The 14,113-nt window shown below is 38.2% G+C and overlaps 1 protein-coding gene across 5 annotated transcripts in view; it reads left to right on the forward strand.

Annotated features, from left to right (window-relative positions):
- ncoa2 (nuclear receptor coactivator 2) overlaps positions 1-14,113 on the forward strand; it is a 90,540-nt gene that overhangs the window by 36,089 nt on the left and 40,338 nt on the right. For all 5 annotated transcript variants that reach the window (XM_065294968.1, XM_065294969.2, XM_065294967.1 and 2 more), the window contains exons 3-6: positions 2,524-2,628; positions 3,314-3,486; positions 8,461-8,564; positions 13,489-13,666. In XM_065294968.1, the coding sequence (XP_065151040.1) occupies positions 2,540-2,628; positions 3,314-3,486; positions 8,461-8,564; positions 13,489-13,666 (544 nt within the window). In that variant the 5' untranslated portion in view covers positions 2,524-2,539. The remainder of the gene's footprint in view (positions 1-2,523; positions 2,629-3,313; positions 3,487-8,460; positions 8,565-13,488; positions 13,667-14,113) is intronic.

Consider the following 14,113-nt stretch of genomic DNA (forward strand, 5'->3'; position numbering starts at 1 on the left):
ATTAGACCATTAGCATCACGCTCAAAATAACCAAAGAGTTTCGATATTTTTTCTATTTAAAGCAACACTATGTAGTTTTTTAACCTTTATATAATGTCTCTAAAATAATTTCAGTGATAGAACAACTTTTAACTGGACAAATTGTACTGTTGCTGCAACCTGAGCAGCCTCCTAGCTGCTACAAGCACACTCTGAAAGTGGCGGTGGAGGGTAGAGCACACAGCCCCGCCCCTCCCCCTGCCTGCAGAAGAGTGTCTGATACCAGGCACTTTTGCGCTTTTCAACCACATGGGGGAGATGTAAGTCATTTTTACATGGAAACTACATAGTGTTGCTATAAAACTTGACTCTTCTGTATTTACATTGTGTATGAAGGCCGACAGAAAATTAAAAGTGATTTTCTAGGTATATATGGCTAGGAACTATACTCTCATTCCGGTGTAATAATCAAGGACTTTTTAACTGGCGTAACATGGCTGCAGCAGGCGTAGTGACATTACCTGCTGCGCCTGAAATAGTAACCAAGGGGACTATTTTCGGGCAGTGCGTAATATCATTACCTAGAAAATCGCAACTTTTAATTTTCTGTCGAATTAGTACACGATGTAACTACAGAAGAGCCAAGTTTTAAATAGGAAAAATATCAAAACTCTTTGGTTATTTTTTAGCACGATGCTAATGGTCTAATCAGATTCAATGGATTATGCTAAGCTATGCTAAAAGTGGTAGCGCCAGACCCAGAGATCAGTTGAATGGATTCCAAAACGGTAAAAATCAAATGTTTAACTCTAGGGGAGCTGGAAAATGAGCATATATTTTTTTTTAAAAGTGGAGTGTCCCTTTAAGTTACCTATTTGCTATGCATCCTTGTGAAGGGTTCATGCAGCAGCACATAATTTTTTTGACTCCAATAGGTCCGAAGTATGGTCAATCTTTTATGCATACGCGAGGGTCTGCAACCTTCATCTTTAGAAGAGTGCACGCATACTTGTGTGCATACCACCATATTTTTGAAACCCTGCGTAGACTGTACGCGTAGGTCGCGCATGTGCCTACAGGAGTATATGTTATGCAGACCAGGAGATGCATTGGATTTTGTCACAATGCACATGCGACGAACATCTGTGTACACATACGAGGCTGTGCATCCTACCATGTGTGTACATTCGCGTACACTTAAAAAGCAGACTATACTTTGGGCTTTATGGTCACATGGGCAATTTGCTACTCCGTATTAAAGCCAGTTCTCTTTCAATGATTGATATTGGTTTATTTTCCCCTGGTAATGGGACACGGTTCCCATCTTTCTCTCATCATATCGAGGACATTACGTGATGATGAAATGTACTACTTTTCTCACTCATGGGAATTCCCAGTTTTCAAGCCAAACTGGTTATTGTATTGCTCACAGATCTGAATCGAAAGTAAGACTGTGTTTCGTGCTATGTGTGGGAAAGATGAACAGGTGCGCTTGTTGTGTCCACATTTGTTGGTGCTTGTTAAATAAAAACTTGCATGCTCATCAGTGTGTTTTGTGAAACACAGTTGTGGTGTGAGCGAGGCACATTGTGAGCGAGGCACATTGTCTGTCTCTCTCTCTCTCTCTCTCTCTCTCTCTCTCTCTCTCTCTCTCTCTCTCTCTCTCTCGCCCGCCCTCGCTTTTAATCTCACTTACTTTTGTATTACTTCCACTTTTTCTTTCATTCTTCTGCACTGTCTTATTCTCACACTCCATCCCAGGGGGACCCTCATTGTCACACAATATAATTGAATCTCTTTTCCGTTCCATTTTCTCCCATTTTCATTTCACAGACCTCCTTACGCCTCCCAGCACCAACCCACATCCTCAATATATGACCTCAGAACGCAACCCCAAAGTCTTCTCGCTTTTAATTATCTCTAATTAGTAATTAAATATTCCAGCCAGTTTTAAAGAGCCATTTAGGATGGTATTAATTGATAAGAAAATCATTTTTGGGATTTCTGAAGTGTTCAGAAAGCTGCCAACACAAGGATTTTCTGGCAACCGTGGTCAAACCATTGACTATTAGAACTCCCCAAAATTTATAGTGTTTTATAAAGATTTTTTAAGCGTAAGTACCTCAATGACTAATTGATTTTACAAGCATCTCTCCCTGAAGAGCTGTTTGGCTTGTTTGCAAATCACCAGGCATGTATTGCTGTGTGTTCGCTCGAATTTATTTGACCGAGCCGCGAGCGATTTTAACTGTTAAACAGAGCCGTATCTAATAGCCACACAATTTAAAACTAATCATAGATATGTCAAAGTAATGGATCGACACTTCCAAGTGAAATTCCACAATCTTTCTCAAACCTCAAGAGGAAAAGTTGGCTCCCAATGTTGTCATTTAACCTGGTCAGGAGGTAATTTAATATAATGACGTTTCCGCCTCTTTAAACATGACGCATATGCTAAGAGTGTTCATTTATCAACTCTTACTACGGTTGATTTGCCCTTTGAGTATTTTCTAAATGTCTGTATTGAATTCTTTTCTCCAATAGGTGATATGTATTGAGGATGAGTGCTGTTGGGGAAAACTCGTCTGATCCTGCCAGGTCAGAGGCTCAGAAGCGTAAGGAATGCCCATCGGACCTTCTGGGCCCAAGGTAAACTAACCCTTTAGTACACTAGCATTTAGGTAAATGTTGTCCTTATAGTTACTCTAGGTTTCCAATAACAGGCTCTAGTGCAGTCTCATGCATTATTGTTTTTTTGTTTTTTTGCAATAAAGCGATGTTTAGTTGGGTATACTGGAGGGTTTATTTTGACAGCCCTGTGAAATGTAGAATTGCAGTAATCTCGAACAGACCCCTATTGGTGGAGCTCAGCCTAGATATTACGTGTTTCTATATAAAGCCCTTTTCCACTGAGTCAGGAAACATCAGTCTATATAATTCATTCATAGGCAAGATCAATGTATGCTCTCTTTATTAATAAAACTTTCCATGCATGCATCAAAATAAACTGCTGAGGATGCGCAGAGGCAAATTGAAAATGCAACCTGCTAAAAGTTCATAGACTAAGCTAGGAGAAATTTTCAAGGTTATACACAATAGGGGCGGAAAGAGTGTTTTGATCCCGAAATCATTTTGCGCTAACAAAAATCTTAGACGGCACATTTTTTGCTCGAAACATGTACAGGACTGACGTGTTATATTTTTGGCCCTTTGTTCAGACCATAATCACTGTCCATTCAAGCCTAAGTAACTTCATATTACATAGTTGGTGTGTTGGTTTTACTGTAGTCACACATTGCATGCCCAAACTTCCTATAATTGTATCTCTCCGCAGTCCCAAACGCAGCACTGAGAAACGTAATCGAGAACATGAGAATAAATACATCGAGGAGCTGGCGGAGCTGATCTTCGCAAACTTCAACGACATCGACAACTTCAACGTCAAGCCTGACAAATGTGCAATCCTGAAGGAAACTGTGAAACAAATTCGACAGATTAAAGAGCAAGGTAAGGAAATTGGTTTGTTGCTAACTTGCGATTTCATAATTATGCACATAACTAACTAGTTTTCAGACAAATCTACAATAAAATCACATATGACTAATGTTTCCTGAGTGTTATCATCAGCATTTTAATTGTGCATTTATTCTGTTAAAGAATGATCATTATCATCAGGCCATTTAACTGTTAAATTGAGATCACTTGCCATTGATAAACTAATAAGTATCAACTACTACACTAAAGTTAGTCACACTCCATTTTTTAAACTGTAATGCATGATTTTGATGATTAGCACTTTTTATGGCTTCTCTCACTAAGTTTTAGAGTTTCTGAAATTATTAGGAGACAGACATTTAATGGCATTAAAGGATTTGTCCATTTTCTTAAAAAAAAAAAATCCAGATAATTTACTCACCACCAAGTCATCCAAAATGTTGATGTCTTTCTTTGTTTTGTCGAGAGGAAATTATGTTTTTTGAGAAAAACATTCCAGGATTTTTCTCATTTTAATGGACCCCAACACTTAACACTTAACTCAACATTTAACAGTTTTTTTCAACGGAGTTTCAAAGGACTCTGAACGATCCCAAACGAGGCATAAGGGTCTTATCTAGCAAAAAACGATTGTCATTTTTCACAAGAAAAAATATGCAATTTAAACCACATCTTCTCGTCTATATCCGGTCCTGTGATGCGCCAGCGCGACCTCACACAAAAGTCATCACGTCAAGAGGTCACGGATGACGTATGCGAAACTACGCCCCAGTGTTTACAAGTGTGGAGAAAGAGGACCGTTCCGACATTGTTGTATGTGTCGAATGAAAGTCATTAATGTCTTGGTTTAAAATGGTCCGCACATGTGCGTTTTATATATGTAACACGTGACCTTTCTGCGTCACTACGCAATAACGTGAGGTCGCGCTGGCTCGTCACACAGCTGGAGGAAGAAGAGAAGTTGTGGTTTAAAAGTGCTTTTTTTCTTATCAAAAATGACAATCGTTTTGCTAGATAAGACCCTTATGCCTCATTTGGAATTTGAGTCCTTTGAAACTCCGTTGAAAAAAACTGTTAAGTGTTGCGTGTTGGGGTCCATTAAAGTCCATTAAAATGAGAAAAATCCTGGAATGTTTTCTTCAAAAAACATAATTTCCTCTCGACTGAACAAAGAAAGACATCAACATTTTGGATGACATGGTCGTGAGTAAATATTTGAATTTTTTTTTTTTTTAAGAAAATTGACTAATCCTTTAAGTAATGTGATGGTGATGGTAAACGTGTTGGGGCTGCTTTAAGTCTTAAGTGTTGTTTTGACTTTGTCATTAATCACATTGAAAGATTAGAAGGAAGAATTTCTTAAAGGAAAACTATTTTTCAATATTTTACAATGTTTTTACCTCAACTTAGACAAATTAATGCATACCTATCTTTTTTCAATGCGTGCACTTTAAATCTTTGTACAGCGCCTTGTGAATGTGTTGGCATTTAGCCTAGCCCCATTCATTTCTTAGGATCCAAACAGGGATGAGTTTAGAAGCCACCAAACACTTCCATGTTTTCCCTATTTAAAGTTTGTCAAATGCGTAGTTACACAAGTAAGTATGGTGGCACAAACTAAAACTTTTGTTTGGAGCCATAGGAATGAATGGGGCTAGGCTAAATGCCAACACATTCAAGAAGCGCTGGACAAAGATTAAAAGTGCACGCATTGAAAAAAGCTAGGTTTGTTTTAATTCATCTAAGTTGAGGTAAGAAATAGTAAAATATTGGAAAATAGTGGTGTTTTTCTATAAGATTTTAGCCGGTGTGTGTGTCCATTGACTCTGACTGGCCTGTGATGAAGATTGTTTGTGATGTAGTGACTTCTGAGTTATGTAATGCTGCTGAGCAATGCCGCTAAGCTAACACAGTGTACACTTCTCTAACCACGTTTACAGCCTTAGAAAGCTTGTTTGGCTTGTAAACAAGGCCTCAAGTGTAAAATAAGGCAGTCGGTTTTCTTATTAACGGCAGCGTTTTTCAGACTCACATGAAGCACTTGAAAATAGCAACTCTTCTCTTGCAGGTAAAATGCAGGGTTTATAATTTTGTGTTAAGACCTGAAGCAACAAATGGCTCTTTAAAGAAAATTTCCTCCAAGTTCATGTGGTTTAATATAAATTATTTAAATAGACACTTTCATTCAAAGGCAGACTTAAGTGCGTGCGGGGTAAAATATCCTTGATATGACTGGAACGAGTTCAAGCTGCACGGCTTCCACAAAGGGAATTCCTTCACTGCTTATTTAACACACCAGTCGAAGTTTAGTGAGTATTATGCTCACACAATTTATTTTAACAGCATAATTAACCCCTGTTCATTGCCAAGCTTCTTTTACTGCAGGCACTCAATTGAAGTAACATTTTTAAATGAGATTTTTATATTTGAGTGAAAATGTGAGTGGTGCTTATTTGCAATGATCTGGGTGGTTGCCAAAGCATTGCTAATTGGTTGTTAAAATGGTTTGAAATGAATTGCAGTGTAGTTTTGGGGTGTTCTGGACGGTTTTCGGGCCGCCTGTGGTGTTTTGGGGGTTGCTTACTAGCGCGTGTAAATGACCCACACACAAGTCTGATATTTTAGTCTATAGATATGAGATTCAGTAAAATATGGTTCAAAAAGACTCATAAAAATATGAAATAGCATCAATAATGCAGAGTCACTGGTTCCTGCGTGTCTCGTGAGTAGTTGTCATATGTGCGTTTCATCACATTTGAACTTACTGTGCTGATCTGTACCCATTTGAGTCATATGGGTTAGTTAGTGATGGATGGATGTGCTTTTAAAGCTTCATCATGAATATTAGATCACATGATGGCTTTTTAATATAAAACGGTTTGAGTTCACCTGATAAGTCTATCCAATAAAAATGCACGGCCGTCAGCAGAGCCGAACTGCATTTCTTAAAATAAATATTTTAGATTCAAACGGATTCTTGCTCAATTAAACCAGATTTAGTTGCTCACTAATAAATGATTCTCAAAAATGTAATTCTTATACACCCAATAGATGACGTAATGCACAATCCTTACATTCAATCCATGTAAAGTCATAACTACTGTCCAAGACCAAACTGATTGGTCTAGAGCAGAGTTGTGGGTGGGGCTTTGGTTTTTAACTGCTAGCGCAGATCCAAAAAGATTCAGAGAGTGATTCAAAGCCTAAATGACGTGATGCGCGATTCTTGCATGCAATCCATGTAGAGTCATAACCTACTATCTACAACCAGACTGATTGGTTGAGAGCAGAGTTGTGGGCGGGGCTTTGATTTTTGACTGCTAGGGCAGATCCAAAAAGATTCAAACAGTGATTCACAGCCTTCCAAAATCAAATTATTTGCTTTGTTTTCTCTTTAGAGACAGGAAACCATTTTGTAGGCGAGTTTGAAATGAATAAGAATGAATGATCACCATTCCTTTAGTGAAGTGGTGCTGGTTTACCAGCTCCTGCTGGGTACCGCAAAGACCTGCTGACACACAACATGCTTGCGAACACCCATCATCAGTGCACACACACATAATTGTGACTTTCTCCCTTACACACACACACAAACACACACACACAAACGTACTGTTTGGAGCATCCCAGAATGGTCTGAGGAAAGCCTGATGGATGGGCTCTTCTCCTTGCCATATGGCTACTCATCATGCTGGCGCTGTGTGCCTCCCTATCGTGCGCCCCATAAGCCCCAGTGATCATGAGCATTGCTGCACTTAATGGATGGGTACAGACAGGAAGTGAGATTGGCCTGGAGAATTGTGGGATTGAGGGTGTTCCAGTGGGGACAGGAAACATTTGGCTAATCTTTATCACACTGCAAAGCAAACATGGAGAGCAGGAGAAAACAAAGACACACAAACACGGCTAACATAATGCAGTTTATTGAGGCCATTTCAGAAAATACTTTTACACAGTATTTTTTTTTGTTTGTTTCTAGTTTAGCATATATGACAGCATTATTGTGAAGTGATTACGTAAGCCTGTCAAAAACATATATTAATATTATATTTCACCCCAAAATGAAAATATTTTTTTTCCATATTTATAATATATGTCTAATACATTTATAATAAAGTACAAAATCATAACCATCATAAATAGCCAATTAAGTATGTTTTTTATTGGTCAGAAATGTAGTTACAAAAAAGAAATGATAAATTTTTAGTTAAGCTAACCCTTTATTTAGCATTTTCATGACTATTAGTCATTCTCCCACCACCCATTATCATAAAAATTTGTTTTATATCAGTTAAATAGTGAAGATTTCAAACGTGTTTAACATTATAATATTAAATCTGCACAACGTCTGCCTGTTCATTCTCACAGATCTCAACTGCTTTGTTTTGCAGCCTTCCGAATACGTGTTGTTTACAGATCGTGTCACTTTGTTGGCCAAAATGATGTTCCCCATCCTTTATATAATGGTTTGTTTAGCGAGCGAGTGTGTGTGTGTCTAGTGATGGTTTCATTCATGTCCGGGCTGCTGGCTGCGTGGCTGCTGTGTGATGCTTCACATGCACCCATTTAGCCTGACAGCTTCAGCCTTGTGTGTTGCTGAGGTCCCGTCGAGCAGTATGTCTCTACAATCGTGCATTGGCCTGAAATAATGAGAAAGGGATTGGTTTATAAATAATAAGAACGATTTATATTTCATTTTATAAATGATTGGCAGAGAATGAAGTCCACACTTTAAAAAAACACTTATACGCAAAACCACATGAAATGAAAGAAAGACTTTGGCACAGCAGGATCTAATGAAGGGTTTTAGGTTCCTGTCATGAGAATGTTAATGATTCCAGCTGAGTTTTAGCCCAAATTTAATAAACCACTTAATTGTTCACCTAATGTTAATGCAATAGCATAATTATTCTGAATGGTAATATTTAAAGTCTCTTACTCATTTCGTCTAACCCTTTTTCTGCATGTCTCTCTCACTCTCTGCAGAAAAAGCTGCTGCAGCCAATGAGGATGAAGTACAGAAGGCTGATGTGTCATCGACAGGCCAAAGTGTTATTGACAAAGATGCCCTTGGACCAATGATGCTGGAGGTGGGTCTGTTGGGCTGTGTTGTTTACTTGGTTACACTGACTCTACAGAACATGCAGAAGAAGCGAGTGTGCCACATGTATGAGGAACAGAAGAGTTGATAAGATTGCATTTTTGGATACAAGACCTAAATATTGTCTCGCAGTCAGCAGCTAACATTTCTTGATAATTTGGGAGTAGTCACTGGTCACTTTTAGCTTGACATTTCCTTCTCCTATTTTCGCCCTGACTGGTTTCTGAGTAAAGGCTCAAGACGTATGAGAACCTGTAAGATTAGAGAAGATCTGCAAAAATTTCTGAATGACAAATATGCATAACAGATTTTGAAAAATACATTTATGTGAATTAGATTTTTCCAAACTTTACAGAAAGATAAAATTACATTTAAAATATTGGTTAATTTATATTTTTCAATTATTACTTTTCAATAATTAATTGTCGAAGTGCTGCAGACTAAGTGCCCTTCCTCTTTACAATATATTTTTATTTTTTTTCCACTTTTATTTTGTGCCACCATACTTACTCGTGTAATTACTCATGTTACAGTCTTTAAATAGGGAAAACATGAAAGTGTTTGGTGGCTTTTAAATTCATCCCTGTTTGGATCCTAAGGAATGAATGGGGCTAGGCTAAATGCTAACACATGCCCGACGCGCTGTACAAAAATTAAGTGTACGCATTGAAAAAAGAGAGATATGTATTAATTTGTCTAAGTTGAGTTAAGAGCATAGTAAAATATTGAAAAACTGTGGTGTTTTCCTTTAAAGACTCACAGTCTTGTATAGACATGTTGCAATACCCAATTGTTGTCCATCTATATTAATTATTTTGATGCAGATTAATGTTTTGGTCAAAAAAGTGCCTCAGTTGGTAGCACGGTTGCCTCACAGCAAATAAGGGAACTGATTTAAGCAAGTTAGGTGATTTGGAGATGCCAAATTGCCCCTACCCAACCTTTGTATGGATTAACCATTGGATTTAGCATCCATAGATGCTAAAATGCCATTACGAAAAAATAAAGAATAAGATTTATATTTTAGTGAACGCATTCATATGGGGCGGGGGGTAGCATGGTTTCCTCACAGCAAAAAGGACCCCAGTTCAAGCCCCGCCTAGGTCAGGTGGCCTTTCAGTGTGGAGTTTGCATGTTCTCCCTGTGTCAGCATGGGTTTACTCCGGATACTCCGGTTTCCTCCCACAGGTCAAAAACATGCATGTTAGGGGAATTGGAGTTACCAAGATTGTCCCTCCCCTAAACGGTGTATGGATTAGCGTGTATGGATTAACCGGTTCTTTCCATGAATATAGTCATAGATGCTTATTCATATGAATGTTACCAAATCAATTAGAACAAGTGTCATTTAAGTAGCTCTCAGTTAAATTTGGATGTTGTTATTATTAAGTAAATTAAGCCATCAGCAGCATTGAGCAGATTGCTAAATCATTAATATTAGTAACATGAGTCATAACAGATAAAGGCAAGGGTATTAGGGTAAATTTACATTTAATTTACAAGGGCTAATGTTTTGAGACTAATCTTTTTTTATCCTCCCTGTTTAATTATTCTCATGAGAAATAGCCAATTATCTTTCCAAAGCACCTGTCAATCAAACACTTTTTTTACTATTTTAATTCTTATAAAAATGATTTAGTTACTTTTTTGAGTTTTTTAACCAATGACTCTGTACAAAAGTATTGGTACCACATTTAATGTCTTCAATATTAAACATTCGCTTACATCTATGGCTGCACGATTATGACCAAAATTATAATTGTCGATTATTCGCCTTAGTGTTGTATTTTTTGTGATTATTTTTTTGCCGATTAATAGACTATACATTGAAGTTTTTAAATGTTTTATACATTTATGTGAAGCGCAGCTGCATGGTACATTTTAATTTACTTTTGTGTTAAATAGACACTGAACTTTTGGTAAACATGGTTAAAGTCGCAGTATAATGTGACTTCGAGCAGCTCTACAGTGCAAACGCAGAGCCTGCTGTTGGCCAAGCAGGCAGGATGCCCAGCTTTGCACGAATCCGCCCATCCAGTCCCCTCGTCTTCCTCACACCCACTTCTCTCTCTCAGTCTCTCCTCTTTGGGGTATTTATAGCCTCTTAGGTCTGCCGTCACCGAATCAACACGAAGCGGATGCCAAATATAGCCGCTTTGCTTGTGCGCTTGATCTCCCATCTGTTTGAAACGACCGAAGGAATGGACGGTTCGCACCCATACGCTATAATGCACCTAATTAAAAACCACTTATGACTAAGCGCCAAGGAAGGGAAACTCACCCGACTGCCCTTTTTTTCCATCAAGGCAGAAACGCGAATACAGTCGATCACAGTGTGTAAAGCTTTTTGTGGTCCTGCATAACACCTCTGAAAAACGTCATTGTTTGAAGGTGGAGGCTTAAGTGGGAGCAACCCATAGGATCTGCTAAAGCAGCCTTGTGTTCTCAGAAGCCCTATGTAGGGATTTGTGGTATGTGTGCTTGCCAAACTAGCAGTGCCACTGGGTGTGCGTGTATAACTGTGCGCTCGCCTTTATCAACTCTGCAATTTTCAGTGTCCGCACCTCGGTTCTTGACTGCACTGAGCTTGGAGACAGACCCAGCCTTTCCTTTGTATAGGAAGTTATGCAACCTCCCACGCTGGGATAGTTGCAGCAGAGCGCAGTAAAGCCAGGCCCACCCAGCTCCAATGATTGTCGCAATACACATACATCAGCACATTTAGAGTTGCATAAGTTTGGCTAAATAAAGGTGGATTTGGCATTTCTTTGTTTACTTTGTGATGTTTACTGAATATGCCCACCAGATGGCCACATCTGGGGCAATGCACAAAGATGGACACTCTTGCTCGCAATTATCTACTACTTGTGCATTTTAACTTAGCTGTGTTTTTGGGACTGAGCTTTTGCGATAATTCTCTCTGTTAGGAAGAAGCGCTGCGTTTGTTTTGACAATATAAAAATTGAGAGCTTATTGTGCTTCGCCACAGATTAAAGAATGATTTGAGAGACGCTGCTTCACATTCTAAAACAAACAGTAGCTTAGGGGCCCCACTGCATTCGCGGGCCTTATTGACACCATCTTGATAAGTAATGCTTGACTCAAGGCTGTGTTCTTTCAAATAAGACTCGTCAATATTGTCCCGGTCACATGCCATCAAGCTCTGAGATTTTTTGCTGAAGTGATCTTTTTAACAACATAACATTTCTGCATGCACACGTCACATCTAGAATTAACACTCACATGGCATCAAATGTGCTTTGGTTAACAAGTAAAACTAATCTCGGTTTAGCTGGTGACTTCCTAAGAAAACTACAACACAATTATCTGAGTCAAAGTGCTGGAATGATCTGATGCATGTAATTTAATTAATATGCACAGTACAAATGAAACCGCTAGTGTACTAATGAAAACATCTGTTGCAACTCGCAGTTTTTACCTCTGGCATCATGTAATTGGAATATTTCGCACATTAAAGGATTAGTCCATTTTCTTTAAAAAATCCCGATGATTTACGCACCACCATGCCATCCAAAATGTTGATGTCTTTCTTTGTTCAGTCTAGAAGAAATTATGTTTTTTTGAGGACAACATTTCAGGATTTTTCTCATTTTAATGGACTTTAATGGACCCCAACACTTAACAGTGCAGTTTAAAATTGCAGTTTCAAAGGACTCTAAACGATCCCAAATGAGGCATAAGGGTCTAGCGAAACGATTGTTATTTTTGGCAAGAAAAATGAATAATTATCAGGGGTGGTAAAAGTACTCAAAAGTTATACTAAACGTATTAATACCCAAATAAAAAATGACTCCAGTAAAAGTAGAAAGTCCTCCAATCAAACATCACTTGAGTAAAAGTACAAATGTATCCAATTTAAAATGTACTTAAGTAACCATTCGTGGTTACTTAAAAAAAAATAAAAAATTATCAGGTAGGGGATTTCTAAGCGGGCTATTGACACAAAATTCCCACCAGATGTAGCCATCAAGCCAAATCTTAAAATTCATACAAAGAAATCAGAACATTTAAGTATACAAGTTGAGTCATAATAAATAAACAATAAGTAAACAGGGCCATACTGATAAAATATATTGACTGAATGTAAGCCGCTTTTACAAAAATTCATTAATTTTCATCATTGTTTTCAATTCACTTGCTATTTGCAGGTGCATTTTAGGATTTTTGGCTTGGATGGTAAAGTTTTATATGATGAGGTTGCATTATTTGTCAAGCTTGAATGTTTCTGTCACCATTTATTGTAATTGCTTGTTCTGCACAGAAAAACAGTCAACTTTATAACAACAAATGGGTAAATGATGGCCGAGTTAAAATTAAAGGGTGATCTGTTCCTATAAATGACTCCAGATCTTGCCACAAATAAACATGTTTGCGTCATGAACTCGGAGTAACTAAATAAATGCAACCTTCTCTGTGAGCATGCACTCATACTCTTGTAGAGACGTAGCCTGCATTTAAAATGAAGCAAAGCAACTGATCCTAGTTCCTGCCTGTTTGAGACAGCCTATTGGAAAAACCTGCTAATTGTTGTTATTGTGTTTTTCTAAAGCTAATTACTCCATTATTGTTTACCTGAAAGCGCTGTCAGATCATTGTGTTCAGCCTGTTGTTGATCAAACCTCTCTCTGCTAGACCCTCCTCGCTCTTGTCATAATCCCCTTGACTTCATTTGATCTGTTGTTTAGCATCCACAAGGTCTCAGACCTTTTCAGGGCGCCTTTTTGTTTTGTTTCTGCTTGTTATCGCATCTACCCACCTGAACGGTTAAGCTTTTAGATGATGTACTCCTCTAAACAGGATGTGTACAGTAGCTGTTACATCTGCTTGTCTTTTTTATTGTAATAGTATTTGTGTTTTTACTGATCGTCTGTGTGGTTTTTTTTCTCCTCCAGGCCTTGGACGGGTTTTTCTTTGTGGTGAACATGGAGGGGAACATTGTGTTTGTGTCAGAGAATGTGACACAGTACCTGAGGTATAATCAGGAAGAGCTGATGAACACCAGTGTGTACAGTATCCTGCATGTAGGAGACCACAACGAATTCATTAAAAACCTCCTGCCCAAGTCACATGGTGAGTTAGAGGTTTCTTTATTTGTCCTACCCTCCCTACCAAACTTTTTATTGCTTATCTCCTTCTTACCTTCCTTGTTTTCTTTTACCTTTCTACTTTTCTTCCTTCCCATCTTATTTTTAACTTCCTTTTAAATTTTTTTTTTTTACACTTTTTTATACCTTAATTCAAATTGTTCAAATTTAAAGTGGAATAACAGAATGCCGTCCTCTCCAAGTGACAGCGGGGCAAGGTCACCTGCTGAAGTGAAAGGAAATAAGGGCTCACGGATGGAAGCCATGCGCCTATGGGTTCTAATCCTGTTTCCCAAGCCTCCACAAAGACATTTAATTCAACTACGTAATACTTCAATACATAATTTGGGCACTACATGTCCTGTTTTGCGTTTTAATTCATGAACAATTCTTTACCAAGTCCCCAATATAACATACGTACAGTGTTGGTCGC

This window comes from Paramisgurnus dabryanus, chromosome 22 (genome assembly GCF_030506205.2).
Source record: "Paramisgurnus dabryanus chromosome 22, PD_genome_1.1, whole genome shotgun sequence".
NCBI classification, from domain to species: domain Eukaryota; kingdom Metazoa; phylum Chordata; class Actinopteri; order Cypriniformes; family Cobitidae; genus Paramisgurnus; species Paramisgurnus dabryanus.